This window comes from Capricornis sumatraensis, chromosome 23 (genome assembly GCF_032405125.1).
Source record: "Capricornis sumatraensis isolate serow.1 chromosome 23, serow.2, whole genome shotgun sequence".
Lineage (NCBI taxonomy): Eukaryota > Metazoa > Chordata > Mammalia > Artiodactyla > Bovidae > Capricornis > Capricornis sumatraensis.
The window spans coordinates 42,466,650-42,490,875 of NC_091091.1; the positions used below are offsets into that span (position 1 = coordinate 42,466,650).

The window sequence follows — 24,226 nt, forward strand, 5'->3', positions numbered from 1 at the left end:
AGTTTGAGCAAATGCCAGGAGATGGTGAAGGAAAGGGAAGCCTGGTGTGCTGCAGTCCACGGGATCTCAAAGAGTCAGCCATGACTGAGCAACCGAACAAGAAAGGGTCAGGCAATGCGAATACCAAGGGCATGAAATCAAAGCCTGTGGATGGTTGGAAGTGGTTCAGTTCAAGGTCACATGTTTCTCAGTTCCTGGGTTATGGAATGAGTATGAGACCCGGAAGATGATGGCTAAAGCTAATATAAGCCTGTGGAATCCATGGATATCTCTCATGTCTTCTCCTCTCCAATCATGTCTGCAATGTCATCCTCATTTCTTCAAGGCCAGGGGCCAACAAGAGAGTGCCCTGCCAGGACAAACCATCCCAGAGATGCTTTTCCCCTTGGCACTGTGTCCTGTATTTGCCCAGCAGCCCACATCCTGCTCTGCCCTCAGCCTTGGAGCAGACTTCCCACAAATTCATTCACATTCTCCCAGATTAAAGTCAAGCCTATATTCAGGGAGCACTTGAGAGACTTAGAGGTTCACCTAGAAGGAAGTTGGAAATTGCACTGCTAATATCAGCACTTTTGCAGTTGGGAAATTGCCAGACTGTTACACAACAATCAGTCTAACCCACCTAAATTGTTCCACAGATTAACCATCGATTGTTAGAAGAGCCCCTGACTTCCTTTATCTTTATGGCACCAGTACAAATATAGTGTCCTGGAGGACACGCCTCCTTTTAACTACGAACCTATAAATATCAAGGCATTTTTACTGAGATTGAGAAGAACCCAGCAAAATGGGGATCTCCACAGTCATCCTTCAAATATGTCTTTTATTGGGTCAAATTCTATCTACAGGTATTATATCTAATTATTACATTTGTCTTTCACTGCTGTAAATCCAAATCATGGCAAATTATATCTGTTTCTTAGTGCTATTCTTTCATCTCAAGAGGAGTTTTATATCAAGAACGGGGGGATAGTTCTTTGATGATCATTGTAATTGCAAAGATTTCTTGCTTTGTTTCTGGCTGAGAAATGCAACAGTTGTAGTTAGAAAAAGCCAATCACTATGTCAATTGTCTTCAGTGACTCACTCAACTAAGGAAATGATTGATTGGTTTTAGAAAAATTCCTGAAATTAAGGAAAAATGTATATTATTAAAACTAAAGCTTTGTTATCATTGATTAAGCCTGTGGTTTGTGTATTGACGAACATGGCCAGCAAAGATTGCCCTGTAAATGCGTGTGATGTGACTTCTATCTGCTGGTGTGTCTGGCTTGATAATTAACATTTACCAAGCAAAATCAGATCACATAGCTGAGCACAGAAAAGATCATTAAGATTCCAAGTCTATGTCTGTCACTGCTTTATTTTTAAATTTTTATTTATTTATTTGGCTATGTGGGGTCTTATTTGGGGCTCGTGGGACCTTGGCTGTATCACGTGGGATCTTCTGTTGCAGTACATGAGCTTGCCTGCCCTGAGGCATATGGGATCTTAGTTCCCTGACCAGGGATCAAATCTGCATTCTCTTCATTGCAAGGCAGATTCTTGACCGCTGGACCAGCAGGGAAGTCCCTGTCTGTGACTGGTTTAGATAAATGATTTGGAGATTAGTTTCAAGCACATCTTTGTGTTCTTAGAATATCAAGTGGCAAAATGGACATGAAAGAGCCCTGGGTAAATCACTGAGGCCTTGAACCGCAATGTCGTTTTACCGAGATGCTAAGTGAACAGGATGTTTAGCCAGTCTGTTTATCATTCCTCCCTTCCTGTCTGTCTCTCTCTCTTGTTCTCTTATCTTTCTCTGTCTGTGTCTAGGTCTGTGACAGGAAACTCACTGACGGGCAACACTTGCCTTCCCCTCTTGTCAGGAGGACCTCGGCAGGTACTGGCTCTGGACAGACTAGGGGCCAGAGACTGTGCCTCCATCAGAATACTGGAAAATGGAAGGCAGTGTTTTTAGCTCTGGCTTTTATCAATATGAAGTTCATCCCCAGACTTGCACTGGCTCTGAAAAGTGACGGGGAGTTCAAGTCAGCCCCTAAGGGACAGGGAATGAATTGGCCTGTCCTTATCTACAAAGGGGGCTTCCTTGATAGCTCAGATGGTCAAGAATCTGCCTGCAATGCAGAAGACCCCGGTTCAATTCTTGGGTCAGGAAGGTCCGCTGGAGAAGGGATAGGCTACCCACTCCAGTATTCTTGGGCTTCCTTAGTGGGTCAGCAGGTAAAAAAATTTGCCTGCAATGTGGGAGACCCAGGTTTGATCCTTGGGTTGGGAAAATCCCCTGGAGAAGGGAAAGGCTCCCCACTCCAGTATTCTGCCTTGGAGAATTCCATGGACTGTGTAGTCCATGGGGTCACAAATATTCGGACACGACTGAGTGACTTTCACTTCACTATCTACAAAGGGGCTTACGGCACCCTCTACGAGTTGCTTGAGGGGCTGTGGTTTTGCATGTTATGTGCACACACAGCACAGACACGCATGCCGGCATTTGCATTTTAGCCTTGAGAATTAAACCTCTGCAAAGTGGTTGCTCTGTACCAGGTACTCTGCGAGATAGACACCTACCTTTTCTTGTTTAAATCTGCTGACAACTCCCAAGTTGGGTATCCACCCTGCAGATGAGGAAACTGAGGCTCAGAGAGGTTCTGTGTCTTGTCCAAGGTCAGCAGTTGTTGCAGGGCTGGGCCAGGATTTGAACCTGGAGGAGGTCTGCTGGCATTTGAGTAGAGGATTTGGCTGGTTAGCTCCCACTGTTTCTTGCGAAGAACTCAGCTGAGGAGATGAACGGTGGCTTTCAGCTCAGCGCTGGAGCCCTGTGGAGAAGCTCCGTGCTGGGGAAGCCCAGGCAGCAGACACTGCCCAGTTCTAGTCTTTGCACCAATTCTTGAGAAAAAGTCAAAGAGTTCAGGTTTGTGCTGGCCTAAAGGGGCCATGAAACTCCTGCTCCTGGCAATGTCTTTGGTTCTGCCATTTACCAACTCTGGGGCCTTTGCAAGCCTCAGTTTACTCACTGATAAAATGGGGTTGTGTTCCAGCTTCATAAGGCTGTACAGACATGGGGTCACCCATGCGGTGTCTGGCATGTGGAGAGTGTCTGGGTGCCATCCACCGTGACTCTTCTGGGCATAAGTCTAACACGATTTCCTAAATGCAAGGTAGTATGTTGGATTGGATCCTAGAAAAAGGAAAAACTGGTGAAATCCAAATAAAGCCCGGAGTTTTGTTAGTAGGAGTGTACCCTCATCGGTTTGGTAATCGTGACAAATGTAACTTGATCATATGAGATGTTATCGTGAGGGAAGATTGGGTAAGAGGATATGGAAACTGTGTATTTTCTGCAACTTTTCTGGCAAGTTATTCTGAAATAATCTTTTTTTTTTTTTTTTAAACTCAACTTCCCTTGGTCTCATTTCTTCAAGGTCAAAATGAGAAAGTAATAATTGCTTACAAACTAATTCCTGGAAAAGTTTTAATGCTTGTACTTCCTCTTTTCACAGTTTATTGGGGATCTGGGCAATAATTAACACATTAGAAAGAAGGAGGAAATTGTGAGATGTCCTTAGGTGGCTGACATTGGGCTGGGGTAGGCCCTTCTGTTATCCTTTAAATAGGTCCTGCAGATGTCTAATTATTCCCTCATCAGCTCTCTTCGCTGCAACTTGTCTTTACTGTGCAAGCTACCCCCTGGGTGTTAGGTCACTCAGTCCAATCTAGGTGTGGAGTGTTCCAGAATGAAGAGGAAGTCCAAGGCCACGCCCAGAGCCTGAGTCTCAGCCAGGCACCCAGGACCCTCGTTTCCAGCCTCAGGTCTCTCCATAGCTGGCTTGACAACCCCCACCAGGGTTTCAGTTCCAACCTGTCCCCTGCTGTTTTCCACCCCATAATTTTATTTGTTCTGCCCGCAGGATGTCTTACAGTGCAGAGCACATCTGTCCCGGCCGCCTTACACCCTCAGGAGCTGCCTCTTGCCATGGTGTCTCTCATGCAGTTGCCTTCACCTGGAACACAGTCTTATTCTTCCCCTCCCCACCGCCTCACCTCTGGCTAAATCTAGCTGCTCTTTTTTAATTACCATGGGCATTGTCCCATCCAGGAACCCTGTCATGTACGCTGAACACACACACACACACACACACACACACACACACACACACACACACACAAGCCATGTGTCATCCTATGCTTGCCACTCTTATTCTCTGATAGCATCTTAACTCTGTGGATTTTTCTAGAGATCCTGCTATGCAGGGAGTCCCTGGAGGGCAAGGACCATGTCTGGCTCACTTAGTACAATAGCGTGCATCCCTTGGAGCCTCACAGAGGCTCCTGCTGGCCGTAATGGAGGGGCAGGAGGACCCTTCCTGAGACCTCTCTGTGCCCTGGGCCAGGTCCTGAAAAGTATATCTCATCCTTATGTATCGTTTAAAGAGAGCCAGACACCATACTGGGGCTTCCCAGGTGGCTCAGTGGTAAAGAATCCGCCTGCTGATGCAGGAAACGTGGGTTCAATCCTTGGTTCGGAAAGAGCCCCTGGAGTAGGATATGGCTACCCTCTCCAGCATTCTTGCCTGGGAAATCCCATGGACAGAGGAGCCCGGCAGGCTACAGTCCAATGGGGTGGCAAAAAGAGTCAGACATGACTTAGTAATTAAACAAGACCCCATATCAGGAGCAATCTGTATAGCTGCTAAGTCGTGTCCGACTCTTTCCGACCCTATGGGCTGCAGCCTGCCAGGCTCCCCTGTCTGTCGGAATCTCCAGGCAAGAATGCTGGAGTGGGTTGCCATTTTCTCCTCCAGAAGATCATTCTGACCTAGGATTGAACCCACATCTCCTGCATTGGCAGGCAGATTCTTTATCAGTGAGCCACCAGTGAAACCCCTAAATCTGCTGGTTTCTCTTTGGCATGTGTATTCATTTGTGTTGTTTTAAAACTGCATGTAAGTGATACCATACAGTATCCTACAAGTCTCTTCTCCACTCTTGGCTGCCCTAAACCCAGTGCAGTGTTGTGGCATGGAGATGGTGGAGACAGAGCATCACCGGGTAGATAACGGGGTCATTCACAGGAGAACCAGGAATGTTGCTTCCCAGCGGATACTCGTGACTACTGAGCATGGAGTGCAGTGTATGAGCTGGGCTCTTGAGGAGGGGAGGGCAGGGACGGAGGGTGGACTAGCTATTCTTTGAGTCCCCAAAGCTGGGTTGGAAGGGAAATAGGACTACAGTGACCAGATTCCCCTTGTCCTGAGATAGGCAACCCGACAGTGAATCCCAAATACCTGTCCATTGCTGGGAGGTAATAATTAGAAGACACACCCTCACTGTGCCTCAAATTCCTCCCTAGAAATGGCCCATTTGCTGCCTGATGACTGCAGTTGTATCCTCCCACACTGGTACCACCCCAAACTCTACCAACCCCAGTGCTGTCAGGGGCAACGCTGACCACAAACCCTCCATCACTAAAGATTATTATTTCAGAATGCTTTGCTTTCTTACAAGTTGAAATGGAATCTCATTTGCACTTGAATTTTGGGAAGCGGTGGAGCTGAGCTATGAGCACATTTACTCTGGGGTCAGTGCCCTTGACTTCCGGCATCAGTTTCACTGTCAGCGCTGTGTGACCTTTGACAAGCTGTTTTACATCCCTAAGCCTTGGGTTTCACTTCCATAAAGTAGACTGCGTAATAATCTGACACTGTAATAATCTGATAAAGGATATCCTGAGGATAAAATGAGATACTGCAGGTAGCACAGTTAGCTCAATGCTGGGAATGCTGTAATTGCCAAGAGATAAGAGTATCTCATCTGCCTCCCTACATGTCCCCTCCTCTCCCCTTCTCTTTCTTTCCTCTTCCTCCCTCTCTGCTTTATCCTTAGCTTCATTTTTTCCTATCTTTTTTTTCTTTCATCCTTGTTCTTTTCATTTAGCCTACGACCCCACTTCCTTCTGAACCTAAAAGAATCTGCCTCCTGTATTGCCTGCCACATCTCCCGCATTCAGCCTCAAACCACAGCTTTTAATGCACAGTTAGGGTGGAGAGTATAGGAACTAGAGAAATACAGAGCAAAGGCGAAAACACACTCATCCTATCACCTGAGATTGGCTTTATTAAAATAAGTATTTCTTTCCAATTACATGTGTATGGAAGTGATATCATTCCCCGCCCTCCACGCCCCCACCCTCTCCGAATGGCATGCCAAATCTTAGTTCCCTGACCAGGAATCAAATCCATGTCCCCTGCAGTAGAGGCTCAGAGTCTTAACCACTTGACAGCCAGGAAAGTCCCTAAAGGATAGCATTTAGCATACAGTTTTCCTATAGCTTGTATTCTGAACATTTTAACATGCAGTCATGATTTTCCGAAATTGAAGTTTTTTTTTCAGGTTTTATTCTTTTTAAAAAATTTTCGCTTTATTGAGGTATGATTGGCCAAGAAATTTACAGGATATTTAAAGAGCACCTTGTGGTGATTTGATATGCGTGTGCGTGGTGGAAAGATTCTCCTTCATCTAGCTGAGAACATATCCATCACCTCACATATCTATTTTTATTTTGGTGAGAACATTTAAGTTCTACGCCCTCAGCAAATTTCAGTTGTATAAGAGATGCAGTTTTATCAACTATAGGCCCCATGTTTTACATTAGATCCTAAGATCTTATTCATCATCTGGCTGAAAGTTTGTACCCTTTTACCAACCTTTCCCTATTTCTATCATCCCTTTTCAGATTCTTTCTGTAATTATAATGGATAATACTGTGAAGATCATGTTTGTTCATGCATCTTTGTCCATATTAAGTAAATTATGATTTCCTTTGGCTAGATTCTTAGACGTGGAATTACTGAGTCAAAGAGTTGATCGTTTTAAGACTTTTAAAGCATACTGGTACATTATTTTCTAGCAATCTACCAAGTCTTTCTCCAATAGTAAAAAAGGAGAATGGAATCTTCTACAACTTTGCTGAATCTGAATATTACCATTCAAAACTCTTGGCTGAATTGTTGGTTAAAAATTGATGTACAGTTATTTTACTTTGCATTTCTTTGCTTTATAGTGAAGGTGAAAATTTTTAAGCCATTTAATTTCCTTTACTTGAACTGTCTGTTTTTATCCTCTGTTTTTGTGTGTGTGTGTGAAAATTAGTATCATCTTTGTCTGTTTATAGAAACTCTCTCTGTTTGTCTATTATATTGAACAAACTCTCTCCACTTTGTCCATTATATTGATGACAAATATTTTCCCAATTTGTTATTTGCCTTTAAATTTTGATTTCCTTCTGCACAAATATTTTAACATAATTAAACTTATTGCTATTTTTCTTTGTAATTTCCTGTTGATTTAAAATCTAGAAATTTCACAAAAATCAAATAAACATTTAATTAGTTTCTTGTTTTCATTTGTTTAATAAAATCCTGTTCTTTGGTTTTGAAAATTATTTTGCCTTCTGGTGTGAAGTAAATATCTAAAGTGATCCTAAAATAATTTAAATTTTAAACTTTGCTTTAATTTTTATAGCTTTATTTTGAATATTTTGGACCTAATCATAATTTTTTGAATGTTGACAATATGGCAAACACTATATTAATTAAGCACCTGATATATTTCTCTCCCTTTGTCTTCACAATAACCTTGTGAAGTAGGTTAGTATAACTATCTTTTTACAGGTGAAGAAACTAGGACTGAGTGAGAATAAATGGCTTGCCCAAGTTTAGAGACCAAATAAATAGCAGAGCTAGAATTTGAACTCAAGGCACCTGTCTCCCAGGTTCATAGGTGGGTAAGACCCCCAGTCCCAAACCCACATTGTCCCTTTCCCCTCCACATCAGTATTTTTTTTTCTTTTTCAAGAACTTATTAGTCATTTCTAGCCTATTTATTTTTCTTGATAAACTTCAAAATTGTTTTTTAAAGACCAATCCAAGAGAAACTTTTTGATGGAATGATATTAAACCTATGCATTAGTTTAGAACGACTGATAGTCCTATATTCAGTCCTTCCATCCGGAAACCCGATTCATCTCTTCATCTGAGTTGACAGCCAAGAGGCTTTACATAGAGTTGGCAGTTTCATTCTTATGGGTTGCTCCTCAAGAAAGTTTATTTATAGGGCTTTACTTCCTTGGAGCCTGTTTTCATCCACGTCTTCCCCTCTGCCTGGTGCTGTCTGTTCGGAAGTCCTGGTTCCATTCCAGGAGCTCTCCTTCTGGACTCCTGACATCCCGCAGACGGAGCTCTCAGTTCCCTGTCCTCTAACTGTTTGTCTCTAAGTTTCATCCACTAGACCCAATTTCCAGAGGCAGCACTGTGTCATCTCAACATTCCCCCCGCCTGCTGGAGTCAGGCATCCAGCTGTTGTTTGTTTTCAGCCGCTAAGTTATGTCCAACTCTTTGCCACCCCTTGGACTGCAGTGCACCAGGCTCCTCAGTCCTCCACTATCTCCCAGAGTTGTCTCAAATTCATACCCATTGAATCAGGGATGCCATCTAACCATCTCATCCTCTGCTGCCCCCTTCTCCTCCCGCCTTCAATCTTTCCCAGCACCAGGGTCTTTTCCAATAGTCAGCTCTTTGTATCAGGTGACCAAAATATTGGAGCATCAGTCCTACAAATGAATATTCAGGGCTGATCTCCTTTAGGATTGACTGGTTTGATCTCCTTGGAGTCCAAGGGATTCTCAGGAGTCTTCTCCAGCACCACAATTCAAAAGCATCAGTTCTTCAGCGCTCACTCTTCTTTATGATTCAACTGTCACATCTGTACACAACTACTGGAGAAACCATAGCTTTGACTCTACGGACCTTTGTCTGCAAAGTGATGTCACTGCTTTTTAACCTGCTGCCCAGGTTTGCCTTTCTTTCCAAGGAGCAAATGTCTTTCAGTTTCACGGCTGCAGTCACCATCTGCAGTGATTTTGGAGCCCAGGAAAATAAAATCTATCTCTGCTTCCACTTTTGCCCCTTCTATTTGCCATGAAGTGATGGGACTGGATGCCTTGATCTTATTTTTTTTAATGCAGAGTTTTTCAAGCCAGCTGTTTTACTCTTCTCTTTCACCCTCATCAACAGCCCATTGTTCCTCTTCACTTTCTGCAAGCAGCATGATTGTTGAATACATTATTCCCTACCACTTTGTCAAAAAACTTTTGCTGCAGGCCATAGACAGTGGTTTTCAAACCTTAATGTGTGTCAGAATCACCTGGAATGGATACATATTGTTGGACATCACATCAAGGGTAAATTCTTAAGTCTGGGGGAGGCCTAAGAATTTGCATTTTTTTTTTCAAACAAATTCCCAGGTGCTGGTTGGTGCTGAAGATGCATGGAACCATTTTAAGAACCATTGTTTTTAAAAAACCCTTTTCTAATGTGACTGGGTCAGGCAGTTGTTTTTTTCCTGCAAAAATATTGTTTAAAATCACAAAATATGATAGATACACATTTAAAATGTTTCCTTTTATCTTAAAACATATAAACACACTTTGACTCGCCAATCTGTTGCTGCAGGCTTCTCTCTCAGCAGAGGTCTTCAGCAGTTCTGCAGCAGCTTTCTTGTATAAATTGCTCCCATTTGGCATATCTATAACTTTTAACTTTTAGTCTCTTCAGAGTGTGAAATGAAAGACCTTTGCAAAGCAGCCTCCTAGGTGGCTCAGTGGTAGAGAATCTGCCTGGCAACATAGGAGATGAGAGTTCCATCCCTGGCTCAGCAAGATCCCCTGGAGTAGGAAATGGCAACCCACTCCAGTATTCTTGCCTGGGAAATCCCACGGGCACAGGAGCTTGGCGAGGTACAGTCCATGAGGTCGCAAAAGTGTGGGATATGACTGAGTGACTGAATGAACAAAGAGGGTATAAGTTCAATTGCTTTAAATATATATATCTCCTTTTTGCTGCCTAACCCACTCAATTTCTTTTTAGCACCTTAATTTTATTTCCAAAGCATTCAGCCTTATTTTTTTGAAAGACATCTTTCTATTTGTACCATATTTGATCAATTTACTTAATATTTATTTTAGTATCAAGTACAATCAACATAAACAGGTTCAGGACTCATATCTGTCATTCACTGATCACACAACTCGGTTGGAATGCAAGTTGCTAAGTGTACTAGAAATTAGCCCACCAGCGCTAGTGGTCAGTAGGTCTAAAGAAAGGATGGAGAGCTCAGTGGATCTGGCTCGGGGGTTAGTTACCTAAAGGACAGTTAAGACAACTTTTTGTCTACTGCCCCTGCTGGAATGCCTTCCGTCTAGTGAGTGCTAAGTCACTTCAGTTATGTCTGACTCTTCGGGATCTCCCATGGACCATAGCCTGCCAGGCTCCTCTGCCCATGGGATTTCCCTGGCAAGAATACTGGAGAGTAGCTAGATATTGTAAATAAAAATATAACACATCCAGTTAAAGTTAAATTTTAGATAAAAGTTTTAAGTATACATATATTCCATGTACTGTTTTGAACATACTTACATTAAAGAAGAATTCATTGTTTATCTGAAATTCAAATTTTACTGGGCATTCTGAGTTTCATCTGGCAACTCAACAACTTTCACCCTGTTCTTTCTTGACATATATCTATGCCTTCTTCTAAGCCTTGTTGAAAGATCCTGTCCTCTCTGGATTCCTCCTGCCCTTCTTCCAAGCTCAGGAATTGCTTCTTTTGAGATTTCCATTTCCCCTCCACTGTGTTCCTCATTGGCCAAAATGGAGAATTACTGGTTAGCAAGTCTGGCTGCCAGGGGCTTCCCAGGTGGCTCGGTGGTAAAGAACCTGTCTACGTATGCAGGAGATGCAGGAGACACGGATTCAGTCCCTGGGTGGGGAAGATCCCCTGGAGGAGGGCGTGGCAACCCACTCCAAGATTCTTTCCTGGGAAATCCCATGGACGGAGGAGCCTGGTAGGCTGCAGTCCATGGGGTCGCTGAGGGTCGGACACGACTGAGTGACTTCACTTTCACTTTTCACTTGCATGCATTGGAGAAGGAAATGGCAACCCACTCCAATGTTCTTGCCTGGAGAATCCCAGGGACGGGGGAGCCTGGTGGGCTGCCGTCTATGGGGTCGCACAGAGTCGGACACGACTGAAGCGACTTAGCAGCAGCAGCAGCAGAGCGACTGAGCATGCGCACGAAGTCAGGCTGCCATTGGCCTCTGGGCTCCCGAGGACGACATCTTACCTACATCTCCCTCTCCTCTGTGCCCCTCGTGCGGTCAGAGACAGGTCCATATTCCCTGAGTGAATCAGTGAATTAATGAATGATGGGTCCAGCTACCCTCCGAAGCAAAGAGCAATGCAACCCCCTCTGCTGCTCGAATTAGCTGATGGGAGGGAGTGTGGGTCTGGCTTTAACGCTTGTGTTTGGAAGAGCTCTCATCTGGCTGTTTTTCTTTGTATTTCCAGCAACATCAACAGCGGGAGACACCACAGACACTCCTTTCTGGGAGTTACTCAGCTCTGGTAAGTCCATCTGAACTCCAGATAGGCGGGGCGGCTGTGGTGCCCAAGGCCACCCCCACGGGCTCAGGAGGGACTGCCACAGAGAATTCTGCTGGGTTTTAGATGTGGGACAGGAAGGGTTTCCTCTGATGGGGTCCAGCTAGACCCTTAGCTCCTTCCTTGTGAGGCTCCATAGTGACCGTGAGCTCGGCCCCCAGGCTCCATACCAGTGTCTGTCCAGTCACACTCCTTCCCTAAGGTCTCTGGCCCCCAGGCGGCCCCACTGGGTGTCCAGCAGGGCGGCAGGGGGAGTGGGCGGCGGGGGGAGTGGGCGGCGGGGGGAGTGGGGGGTCAGCATGTCTAGCTGAGCCTCTCCGGTGAGAATCACATTCCTCTTCTTCTCTAGAACTGCTAACAAGTCTTGGGGAAATAAGGAGCACCCTGGCCTCAGTCAGTGCTTTAAATGCTAACTGCTATGCGCCCTAATTCCTCTTTTATGGCAGTCCTGTGTGTGCATGAGCATACCTGCTTGTGCAAAAGCACAGACTATGATTTGAGCCAAATACAAATAATACAAATGGTAAATATATATGCACTGGAAGGTAGAACAGTGAAATGGTTAAGAGCAACCATCTGAGTGTAGGTCCGGCTGTCACTTACTGGTCAGTTGATCTGGGTCACCTACTCAAGCCAGCTTCCCTATATGGGGTTATATGAGGATGAGCTGAGACGACACTTGTAAAATTCTTGAGTATGATGTAGAACTCTGGAGCATGACCGCAGGTTCTCAGGCTAGAAAATGTTCAGAATCATCTACCATGATTAAGCTTTTAAAAATGGGCCTCCTTGGGTGTGTGCAAGGAAGAAGAGATGGCGTAGGTGCAGACTTCCTTTTTTAAAACAACAACAACAACAACAACAAAACCAAGTCTTTGTGGACTTTCACCCTGCAGGCATTTTGGAAGCGAGCTTAGATCTCTCATTGCGCTAGATCTTTAATTCAGAGCCAACTATAAGAAAAGCAATGGCTCAAAGGTGGATTTCTTGGTTAGGGTCCTTATGCATGAAACATGCACATGTCTGATTTTTCTTTTATTCTTTTATAGTTTCTGAGTCAGATCCTCCCACAACACATGGTTAGGGTTTTGAAACGGTATGGTGTATTTGGTTTAAAGTTTATCATTCTATACAGCTATTTATATCTGAAGAATAAACACAGCCTCTCTGGAATTTAGTGAATGGTATGAGGGTTGGGTAATAATGTGATTTGTGTCCTTTATGGAAATACAAAGGCAATAGAAACTTCTTTCAGCTACAGCACAAATGGACTGTGGTTATACAGTTAGTTTTTTCTTTGATTTTGTTTTGCCTTTGCCTCAAACTTCAGTGCACATCAGAATCAACTAGGGTATTTGGTTGAATGCAGGTCCTTAGAATTTACCTCCCCACCCCAGACACTTGGATTTGGGTGGTCTGGGGTGGGACTTAGGAATCTGAATTTTTATGTAACCGAAAATAAAGATGGTCTGCAGACCCCATTTTGAGCAAGCATGCTACATGGCCCAGGACTGAATTAAGCTTTCATGTTTGCAATGTGCTTACAAGATTTGACTAAGAATTTCCAAAGCAAGTGACAGAAGATCTAAGCATATATTTTAAGTGCTACCTTTTTAAACTTATTTTTTCTTAATGTCTACGTTATGCTTAATGTCAAGTGAATGCAGCTTTTAAACATTTTCCCAAATGGTTATTGGCTACATCATAAGTCTGGCTTGTTGATGTAAAGACTTTTCGATAAGAGAGTTGCTAACACTGAACTTTCACACATCTTTCACAATGGGCTCAACATCTATGCCACCTCATCTGTCAAGAGCTAGTCCTACCAGGATCCTTCTAAACCGGACAGGCCCCTGTAGTGACTTAGGGTTTTACAGAAAGATATACAGTAATCTCTGAACACACAGTTACAAGTACAGCTATGATGGGTGCTGAGGAGAGATATCCTTGGCAAGAGGCATGTGCTCAAGCCATCAGAGAAAGCCACCCCGTGGAAGTAACAGGTAAACAGAGGTATAGGGCTGGTGTAAGAGTTGGCCAGACAGAGGAGGAAGGAAGAGCATTTTTCTGTTATTCCTGGCACTGATGCCAGGCACTCAAGGGAACAAATATAGACTTCGGCTGACTTAGTCACCCTACCCTCACCCCCACCCTAATATTTTATCTAAGCATCATAATGCCCTGATGGGGGCTTATCTCTAAGTTCCATTTCCCAAACTGTGCCTTTGACGTATTTTCTGAAGCTCTAGGGAAAAAAAAAGGACTTCTGATCAATGGAGTTTAGAAGTGTCAGCTGCCATTGGCAGTAGAACAGCATTTGTCTTTGGGGGCAAACGAGTGAAGAGCAGGCAGGTGGGTGGCTGCCACTCAAACGCAGTCCTTGTTTGCCTTTTAAGTCCTTGTCTAAATCTGCATGGAGACGATGGAGGCGAATCCAGAAGAGGATCCATGAGCACATTTCCGGGATGCTAATCCTTGGTCACGTCTTGAATTGTTGTTACACCAAGCAACGAGCAGTCTGGCACAGCCTCCATTTTGTGCCATCCTGTCCCTCTCTAAGTCACTTCAGTCATGTCTGACTCTGTGCGACCCCATAGATGGCAGCCCAACAGGCCCCCCTGTCCCCGGGAGTCTCCAGGCAAGAACACTGAAGTGGGTTGCCATTACCATCCCCTTAGGCTGGACATCCTCCGCTTAGTCCATGGAGAGGGCTCAGACAAGGTTCCCATCCACAAAATCCTCAGACTTGGAGATCGATGCAGTCTGCTCAGCAGAAAAGATAGTATTCAGGAGAATGAAATAAGCTGGGTGATTTCTGAGCATAGATCGCATGGGACTGTTGACTACTGTTAGGGGGCCTGGTAAACAGACATGTACTTTATTACGTCTAAAACTACTGAATGCCCCATAGCCGACCCATTTGTTCTGAAGTTCTATTACAAAACCCCAAACGCTTTTAGCAAGAATGCTGCAGGCTCACAAGCCCAAGACTGAATCACAGCGCCCCCTGGCGTGATTGTAAGGTGAACCTCAAGCCCTTTGCTGTGACTGTGTCATTTACAAGCAGCAGAACCGACCAAGATGAATCTGTATTTCTTTCTAGATCAAGATAATTTCCAGACTATAAGTGATGATAAAACATTTTTTCTTTACTTGCCTTCCCCGGGGCTTTGCTCGCTGGCTGGGTCGGCCAGGGATGCGGTGAACTGAGGTTGAGTGCAGCCTTGGCCACAGGACAAGGGCCTGCCCTTTAGAATGCAAGGATGGAGCAGGAGGAGTCCAGCGGTGCCAAGACCCTTGGTGCGTCCTAGACACACACCCAACAAGTCCCCTGTGTCCTTCTTCTCCCTTCATCTCTCTCAGTCAGTCAGTCAGTCAGTCAGTTCAGTCACTTAGTTGTGTCCGATGCTTTGCAACCCCATGGACTGCAGCACGCCAGGCCTCCCTGTCCATCACCAACTCCCAGAGTTTACTCAAACTCATGTCCGTGAGTCGGTGATGCCATCCAATCATCTTATCCTCTGTTGTCCCCTTCTCCTCCTGCCTTCTATCTTTCCCAGAATCAGGGTCTTTTCAAATGAGTCAGCTTTCTGCCTCAGGTATTGGAGCTTCAGCTTCAGCGTCAGTTCTTCCAGTGAATATTCAGGACTGATTTTCTTTAGGATGGACTGGTTGGATCTCCTTGCAGTTCAAGGGGCTCTCAAGAGTCTTCTCCAACACCACAGTTCAAAAGCATCAATTCTTCGGTGCTTAGCTTTCTTCTCTCTTCTGCTGCTGCTAAGTCGCTTCAGTCGTATCCGACCCTGTGTGACCTGATAGACGGTAGCCCACCTGGCTCCCCTGTCCCTGGGATTCTCCAGGCAAGAACACTAGAGTGGGTTGCCATTTCCTTCTCCAATGCATGAAAGTGAAAAGTGAAAGTGAAGTCGCTCAGTTGTGTTGGACTCTTAGTGACCCCGTGGACTGCAGCCCACCAGGCTCCTCTGTCCATGGGATTTTCCAGGCAAGAGGACTGGAGTGGGGTGCCGTTGCTTCTTCTCTCTACCTGTCAGTTATTCATTTCATGAGATTAGCTTCAGCTTGGAGTCAGGAGGTGGTGGGAGGGGGGTAGAATCAGTGCCTCTTCTTGCCATGAATGCCAGTTCTATTGAGCACAGTTAACATCTCCCAAGGACTTGCTTTGTACCCTGCACAAAATTATTTTCTTACAAAGAATGAGTTAAGATATATATATATTTAAAAAGCATTTGAAAGACTGGCTGGCACAGAATAAGTGCTCAACTAGTGCCGGGGTCCAGCCCCGGTGGATCCAGGGTAATTTGAAGCAGAGACGGAGTCAGTGTCTGGGAAAGGACTACTTAATTAGAAATATAAGATTAGGAAAGAATAGTATAGTAGGAAAATTAGTGTAGAAAAGATGGTGAATAACTTGGTTTACGTGGAAAGCTAATAAAGTCTCAAGACAAGAAACTTGCACCACCTACGTAGGCCACTGGTGCCCGCTTGAATAGTGGAGGGTGCCCCACCTTGGGCTCCCTCTCGCGTGGGTCTTAGAAGCCAGGGCAAGTAAGTAGACATGATGAGCCTCCACGCCCTAGATGGGAATTCAGCCAGAAAAGAAGGAGAAAGACCACGCAGGAGAAACCAGTCTTTCCAGTGACTGGCCCATCCTTTATTGTTCAGGAAAGCTTTTTATACTTTCAGTTGTACATAGAGATCAATGGATAATAGAAAGTTATGCAGCGTCAGCAGCCCTGACTCTTATCAAGACCAGGCTTTCTCTCTGCATACCTAGCTGTATGCACAAGTCTTAGGTGATTTACATCATCTTCTGGCCAAAAGGCCTATTAGCATTTTAGGGCCCTTTTCTGATAGGGGTCTGTCAACCAGAAAACTTATTTGCCTTAATAGTGTTGTTTTTTTCCAAAATCTGGTGCCACTCTCAGAAAGCACTAATTAAGTTTACATTCTTACATAGCAAGAACACAACAATTTATAACAAAGAAACAGGAGTACAGTGATTTATAACAAAGAGAAAATTAATTAAGTCAAAAGTCTAGTGTTGCTAACATAAAAAACTACTATATTCCTTTTTCTATATCCCAATTACATTGATTAATATCCTTAAGGTGCCTAAAAGATAAAGAATATGAAGGCCTGGCAGTAGTCATTGACTCAACAGTGAAACCCATCACCAATATAATTTTTAGCTTTTTAGAAAAGGCTCTATATCTTTAAGATGCTTTAAGCTTCATGCCTCTCGCGGTTGGGGGGCCGTAAACAATCGTATGTATAATTGTAAAAATCCAGACAGACCAGTCAGGTAAGTTAGAAAGCTATCAGAGGGGTCTAAGCCGAGGCATTCTTTTTATATGCAGGAGACTTATTGACTGGAGCTCTAAGTTAATTCCTTTTAGAGGAAGGTGGTGGGGGACAGCCCCCCTTTAATGTCAGAAGAATAGGTGGAAAGCATAATGCAGTAAGGCAGGCAGACTCTGGTTTTGGGGGTAGATGCTCGAGAAAATTCAGCGAGGCTCCCTTAAGGCCTGACTCGCCTTTGCCTGTCGGACCGCTTAACCTCATGACCTATGCCACGGGCGGGACTCCTGGTACTGGCTCCCAGCAAACTAGTGCACACAGAAAGTGCTACTGCCATGAAATCTTCCTAACAGCACTTTGAGGTGAGCAGGATAATTAACTTTGTGCAGATGGGGGAACCAGGGCATCGTTGGGTAACTTGTCAAGTTCTGTGTCTCAGGTCACGTGGTGGGCCAGTGGCTGGGCAGGGATTTGAACCCAGAACAGGTCTCTTTGGCTCTGTCCACGATTCTTTCTAAATGGATCCTCTCTCATCCTTCTCCCCAGTGAGCATATACACCCTTTGTGCCAACTTTGGTACATTAGCATCTTTCATGCACTCACTTAGGGCAGCTGATCCTGCTATTGGGTCCTGGCTGTGTTGAGGCCAATCCCTGCCCTTTCAGAGCATGCCCTGAGGGTCCAGGAATGGCCTGGGAGGGACTTGAGGAGCAGGTTTCTGGTGATTGACCTCCAGGAGAAAGGCACAGGTGAAAGCTGGATTTCTGCAGGGACAATTCACAGAAATGATCAGAAGTGGGCAGTGGCTGGAGCTAAAAATACCCCCAGAACGCACCTTGGGAAAAGCCTACAGGCCATCCAATTGGCTACTCCTGCTTCCCAGGTGGCACAGTGATAAAGAATCTGTCTGCTAATGCAGGAGACACGAGTTTGATCTCTAGGTTGGGAAGATCCCCTGGAGTAGGAAATGGTGACCCACTCCAGTATTCTTGCCTGGAAGATTCCATGGACAGAGGAGCCTGGTGGGCTACAGTCCATGCGGTCGCAAAGGGTCAGACACGACTGAGCACACACACACTCAGAGCAACCTCTGGCATTTACTGTGTGGGCTGCTGTGTGTACATACATGTCACTAAGCATAGGATGTGGCTGTGAAATCCAGTCATCACCTGAGAATGTGTCCCCCAAGAGAGCATGTCTGTCCAAGCAGTCATGTTGCAGCAGGTATCTTGGCTTTGGAGATGCATCTTGGGAACATTTTTCCTCCTAGTTGGGGCCACCCTTGGGAATATATCAGTGACAGTAGATGTCGTCATCTTGGAGTATGTTTGCACCACAGAAATAGGCAGCTGGTATTTGAAGTTTGCGTGCGTGTTGGGTTGCTTCAGTTGTATCCGACTCTTTGTGACCCCAAGGACTATAGCACGCCAGGCTCCTCTGTCCATGGGATTCTCCAGGCAAGAATACTGGAGTGAGTTGCCATGCCCTCCTCCAGGGAATCTTTGTGACCCAGGGATTAAACCCAGGTCTCCTGCATCTCCTACGTTGCAGGCACACTCTTTACTGCTGAGCCACCAGGGAAGCCCATTTCAAGTCTGGTCTTGTGAATAGATTTGGGCCATTCATCGATGGGGTGATTTTTTTGAATGGAGATTATGCTTTCACAACTGGTGAGGATAACATGGTGGGCATGGAGCACGAGGAACAGGACTTCCTTAGAGACAGAAAACCAAGCTCTACTGGATCTCCTTAGAGATGTCTCTGCAGGTTGATCCCTCCCCTATCTCAGAGTCAAGGTCCATGGAAGAGACACCCATTCAGAGAGGCCGTGTTCAGAAGCCCTCCCCTTTGAGAGCTGAGGTGGTAACAGGAACCAAGAATGTCCCTGGTGGCCTCCAACATTGAATGAGGGCTGGCAGAGGAACAGGAACTTCAGCAGGAACACAGCCTTGGGGCAGTGGGCAGGGCTTCTGTATCTTTGCCTCCAGCCCTATTTCCAAGCCAAGCTTGAGGGCCAGTCCTCCCTGGAGGAGAGCCACAACCCAATGACCTTTCCTTCTCTCCACTCTGCAGTTATATTTGCCACGTAGGAACTCTCAACAGTGAGCGCAACAGAAGGTGATGTTTGTTATGTGGGATCCTTGTGGGCTGATTCCCCTGCCACACCCAGAGGTCTATATCTGGTCCAGAAGAGGTGCAGAAGGCGTAAGGGATGGGGGTGCTCAGCTCTCTAAGGGGAGGGCTTCTGAACAAGGCCTCTCTGAATGGGTGTCTCTTCCATGGACCTTGACTCTGAGATAGGGGAGGGATCAACCTGCAGAGACATCTCTAAGGAGATCCAGTAGAGCTTGGTTTTCTGTCTCTAAGGAAGTCCTGTTCCTCGTGCTCCATGCCCACCATGTTATCCTCACCAATGCATGCTGACCTCGGGTCAGGCTAGGATTCAAGGTCACTGGCTGCAGAGCCTGGAGAGGCAATTGAAATCTGTTGAGGGGGCCAGCTTGTCTGGGCTCTACCTGAGTCCATATGAGGCCTCATTGATTTTTGTTCACTCTGCAGGAACCATGGTCCTTTAGGCTGGGGTGCAGAGGTCCTGTAACCCACCCCGGAGGCCCCTCCAGTAAGAGAGCTGAGAGTTACAGCCAGGAGAGCCTGAAGTCCTGGCAGCCTGGGCTGGGGGAAGAAAGTCTCTGTTTATTTCCCTGTGACAAAGGTTAACTCACAGCCATATTCAAAGGTGACCCCCAGCCCAAGGAACTGTGGCCACTTATTGCTGTTTAGTCACTTTGTTGTGTCTGACTCTTTGCAACCCAATGGACAGCAGTAAGCCAGGCTTCCCTGTTCTTCACCATCTCCCAGAATTGCTCAAACTCATGGTCATTGAGTTGGTGATGTCATCAAACCATCTCATCCTCGGTTGACCCCTTTCTCCTCCCCTCCTCAATCTTTCCCAGCATCAGGGTCTTTTTCAATGAGGCAGCTCTTTCCATTAGGTGGCCAAAGTACTGGAGTTGCAGCTTCAGCATTTGTCCTTTCAGTCAATATTCAGGGTTGATTTCCTTTAGGATGGACTACTTTGCTCTAAAGCCATTAGAAGTCCCCTGAATCTGGAACCTGCCTTAGGCCTGTGACCTCAAGAGAAACATGAAGTGGTTCCCTGTGCTGCCCTCTAGGGATTGAATTGGGTTTGGCCCTGAGGCTGGTGAACGGAGAACACAGGTGTCAGGGCCGGGTGGAGGTCCTGTATCGAGGCTCCTGGGGCACTGTGTGTGACAACAGCTGGGACACCAACGACGCCAACGTGGTCTGCAGGCAGTTGGGCTGTGGATCGGCCATTTCAGCCCCAGGAGATGCCCGGTTCGGTCAGGGCTCAGGGCCCGTTGTCCTGGACGAAGTGGGCTGCTCAGGGCATGAGACCTACCTGTGGAACTGCCCACATAGCCCCTGGAACACACACAACTGTGGACACAGCGAGGACACCAGCGTCATCTGCTCACGCGGGTGTCAAGAAGCTGGGTGTGCTTCTCTGGAGGTGGTTTCATGCTTACAATCTGATCCCCTCGAGAAGCACTCTCTACATTTCCCTTTTCCTTGAAATCCTCCTAGTGCTTTGCTTATTTAGGATATTAGCTTTTGTCTGGCCTCTGGGTATGTAGATGGGAATTAGAACCAAAAAAGGAAAAAGAAAGAAAAAACAAATGGAAGGTGACATTTCACTCCATGCCCTAGTGCAAACCAGAGCCAAAAGAGAGCAGGTCTGCCAGGAGGTCTCTGAGCAGAGATCGTGGGCTGGGGCTGCAGGTGGCCCCTGTTCTGCCTCCTGAGTCCTGGACCTTAGGAACTGGGAAGTACGGTTCTGCTGTGAGCAGGGCAGTGGCCCCTGTGTGACCGGCCAGGCACCGCCTTGTCTCCCTTAAGGTCGAGCCTGACAGATCACACACGGGACGTGACCTGGAGCTGGAGCCCTGTCTCACTGCTTCGGTGGACCCATAAAAGCTGGGAGGCTGGCAATTGACTGGATACTCTGTGTCATCAAGACATAGAGTGAGTTACCTTGATATTGCAAATAAGAGATGCTGGTCTGTTGGAACTTCTCAGGAGGAGCCTCTTGGGAGGGTTGAGGATGACAGAGGGTGGCCCATCCATCCCTGGCAGAGCAGATGCATGGACTGACACCTCAGCGGCTCTGCAACTTAGCATCACCCCTTTGCCCACATGAAGCCCCTTCTGTGCACTATTTCTGACCTGCGTTCTCTGTCCCCCAGCTATGGAGACCCCGTCCACAGTTGTGCCAGGTGAGTCCTGCTGCCTCTTGACTCCAGGTTGTCCCCTCCCCCACAGTCACCCCCAGAGCCCCCATCCAGTAGCCCCAGGAGGCGACTGTGGAGGTTTTCCACCTCTCCATACCTGCCCTGGTCACTCTGGACCACAAAGACAGTTCCGGATGAGCCATAACACAGGCCTCCTCTGGACTGGCTCAGTGATTTCAGGACTTCGTGGCTACACAGAGTCTCCCCAGAGCTTTGGGTGACAGAGTGGTCTGTCCTGGGGTCATTTCTGCTTGAACATATTCTCTGGAACAAGAGCTATATGTATGGAGAGGAGAGAGCTTTTTCCTGTCTTCCACCCCAGATGGAGTCTAGGCGATGCTCTTACCAAGAAGTACCCAGTCAGCAGGGCATGCTGATGGCTCTGTGGGCTGTGCTGCCTCCTTAGATGAGTGTGTACCTTTGATGGCACGATCTGGGCTCACAGCAAACTCTCAGAAAAGGCTTCTTCTCCTCGGACGGTAGAGCCGCTCAGATCCCACTGTCCTGTTCCTGGTCATAGGAAAGAGACCAATCTTGATTCTCCCGACCTTCTTTGTAATCCTGCTCTGTTTCCCCTGCAGATTGGTGGAATCCGACAACTGGCTATGGTAAGTGTCATTCAGATCCTGCTAAACTACCATTCAGTATCATGGTAATCCAAGTCTATGGCCCAACCAGTAACGCTGAAGAAGCTGAAGTTGAATGGTTCTATGAAGACCTACAAGACCTTTTAGAACTAACACCCAAAAAAAGATGTCCTTTTCATTATAGGGGACTGGAATGCAAAAGTAGGATGTCAGGAAACACCTGGAGTAACAGGCAAATTTGGCCTTGGAATGCAGAATGAAGCAGGGCAAAGACTCATAGAGTTTTGCCAAGAAAATGCACTGGTCATAGCAAACACCCTCTTCCAACAACACAAGAGAAGACTGTACACATGGACATCACCAGATGGTCAACACTGAAATCAGATTGATTATATTCTTTGCAGCCAAAGATGGAGAAGCTCTATACAGTCAACAAAAACAAGACCGGGAGCTGGCTGTGGCTCAGATCATGAACTCCTTATTGCCAAATTCAGACTTAAATTGAAGAAAGTAGGGAAAACCACTAGACCATTCAGGTATGACCTAAGTCAAATCCCTTATGATTATACAGTGGAAGTGAGAAATAGATTTAAGGGTCTAGATCTGATAGATAGAGTGCCTGATGAACTATGGAATGAGGTTCGTGACATTGTACAGGAGACAGGGATCAAGACCATCCCCATGGAAAAGAAATGCAAAAAAGCAAAATGGCTGACTGGGGAGGCCTTACAAATAGCTGTGAAAAGAAGAGAAGTGAAAAGCAAAGGAGAAAAGGAAAGATACAAGCATCTGAATGCAGAGTCCCAAAGAATAGCAAGAAGAGATAGGAAGCCTTCTTCAGCGATCAAAGCAAAGAAATAGAGGAAAACAACAGAATGGGAAAGCCTAGAGATCTCTTCAAGAAAATTAGAGATACCAAGAAATATTTCATGCAAAGATGGGCTCGATAAAGGACAGAAATGGTATGGACCTAACAGAAGCAGAAGATATTAAGAAGAGGTGGGAAGAATACACAGAAGAACTGTACAAAAAAGATCTTCATGACTCAGATAATCACAATGGTGTGATCACTCATCTAGAGCCAGACATCCTGGAATGTGAAGTCAAGTGGGCCTTAGAAAGCATCACTATGAACAAAGCTAGTGGAGGTGATGGCATTCCAGTTGAGCTATTTCAAATCCTGAAAGATGATGCTGTGAAAGTGCTGCACTCAATATGCCAGCAAATTTGGAAAACTCAGCAGATGGCCACAGGACTGGAAAAGATCGGTTTCATTCCAATCCCAAAGAAAGGCAATGCCAAACAATGCTCAAACTACCACACAATTGCACTCATCTCACATGCTAGTAAAGTAATGCTCAAAATTCTCCAAGCCAGGCTTCAGCAATACATGAACCGTGAACTCCCTGATGTTCAAGCTGGTTTTAGAAAAGGCAGAGGAACCAGAGATCAAATTGCCAACATCCTCTGGATCATGGAAAAAGCAAGAGAGTTCCAGAAAAACATCGATTTCTGCTTTATTGACTATGCCAAAGTCTTTGACTGTGTGGATCACAATAAAGTGTGGAAAATTCTGAAAGAGATGGGAATACCAGACCACCTAACCTGCCTCTTGAGAAATCTGTATGCAGGTCAGGAAGCAACAGTTAGAACTGGACAAGGAACAACAGACTGGTTCCAAATAGGAAAAGGAGTACATCAAGGCTGTATATTGTCACCCTGCTTATTTAACTTATATGCAGAGTACATCATGAGAAACGCTGGTCTGGAAGAAACACAAGCTGAAATCAAGATTGCCGGGAGAAATATCAATAACCTCAGATATGCAGATGACACCACCCTTATGGCAGAAAGTGAAGAGGAACTAAAAAGCCTCTTGATGAAAGTGAAAGAGGAGAGTGAAAAAGTTGGCTTAAAGCTCAACTTTCAGAAAGCGAAGATCATGGCATCCAGTCCCATCACTTCATGGGAAATAGATGGGGAAACAGTGGAAACAGTGTCAGACTTTATTCTTTTGGGCTCCAAAATCACTGCAGATGGTGATTGCAGCCATGAAATTAAAAGACGCTTACTCCTTAGAAGAAAAGTTATGACCAACGTAGATAGCATATTCAAAAGCAGAGACATTACTTTGCTGACTAAGGTCCATCTAGTCAAGGCTATGGTTTTTCCTGTGGTCATGTATGGATGTGAGAGTTGGGCTGTGAAGAAGGCTGAGCGCTGAAGAATTGATGCTTTTGAACTGTGGTGTTGGAGAAGACTCTTGAGAGTCCCTTGGACCGCAAGGAGATCCAACCAGTCCATTCTGAAGGAGATCAGCCCTGGGATTTCTTTGGAAGGAATGATGGTAAAGCTGAAGCTCCAGTACTTTGGCCACCTCATGTGAAGTGTTGACTCATTGGAAAAGACTCTGATGCTGGGAGGGATTGGGGGCAGGAGGAGAAGGGGACGACCCAGGATGAGATGGTTGGATGGCATCACTGACTCGATGGACGTGAGTCTGAATGAACT

The 24,226-nt window shown here is 45.8% G+C and overlaps 1 protein-coding gene across 1 annotated transcript in view; it reads left to right on the forward strand.

The window, feature by feature from the left end:
* Window positions 1-798: 798 nt before the first annotated feature.
* DMBT1 (deleted in malignant brain tumors 1) overlaps window positions 799-24,226 on the forward strand; it is a 70,936-nt gene continuing 47,508 nt past the window's right edge. Inside the window, exons 1-4 of the mRNA XM_068961510.1 lie at window positions 799-848; window positions 11,407-11,463; window positions 21,084-21,113; window positions 21,710-21,736. Coding sequence (XP_068817611.1) covers window positions 21,086-21,113; window positions 21,710-21,736 — 55 coding nt within the window. The 5' untranslated portion in view covers window positions 799-848; window positions 11,407-11,463; window positions 21,084-21,085. The remainder of the gene's footprint in view (window positions 849-11,406; window positions 11,464-21,083; window positions 21,114-21,709; window positions 21,737-24,226) is intronic.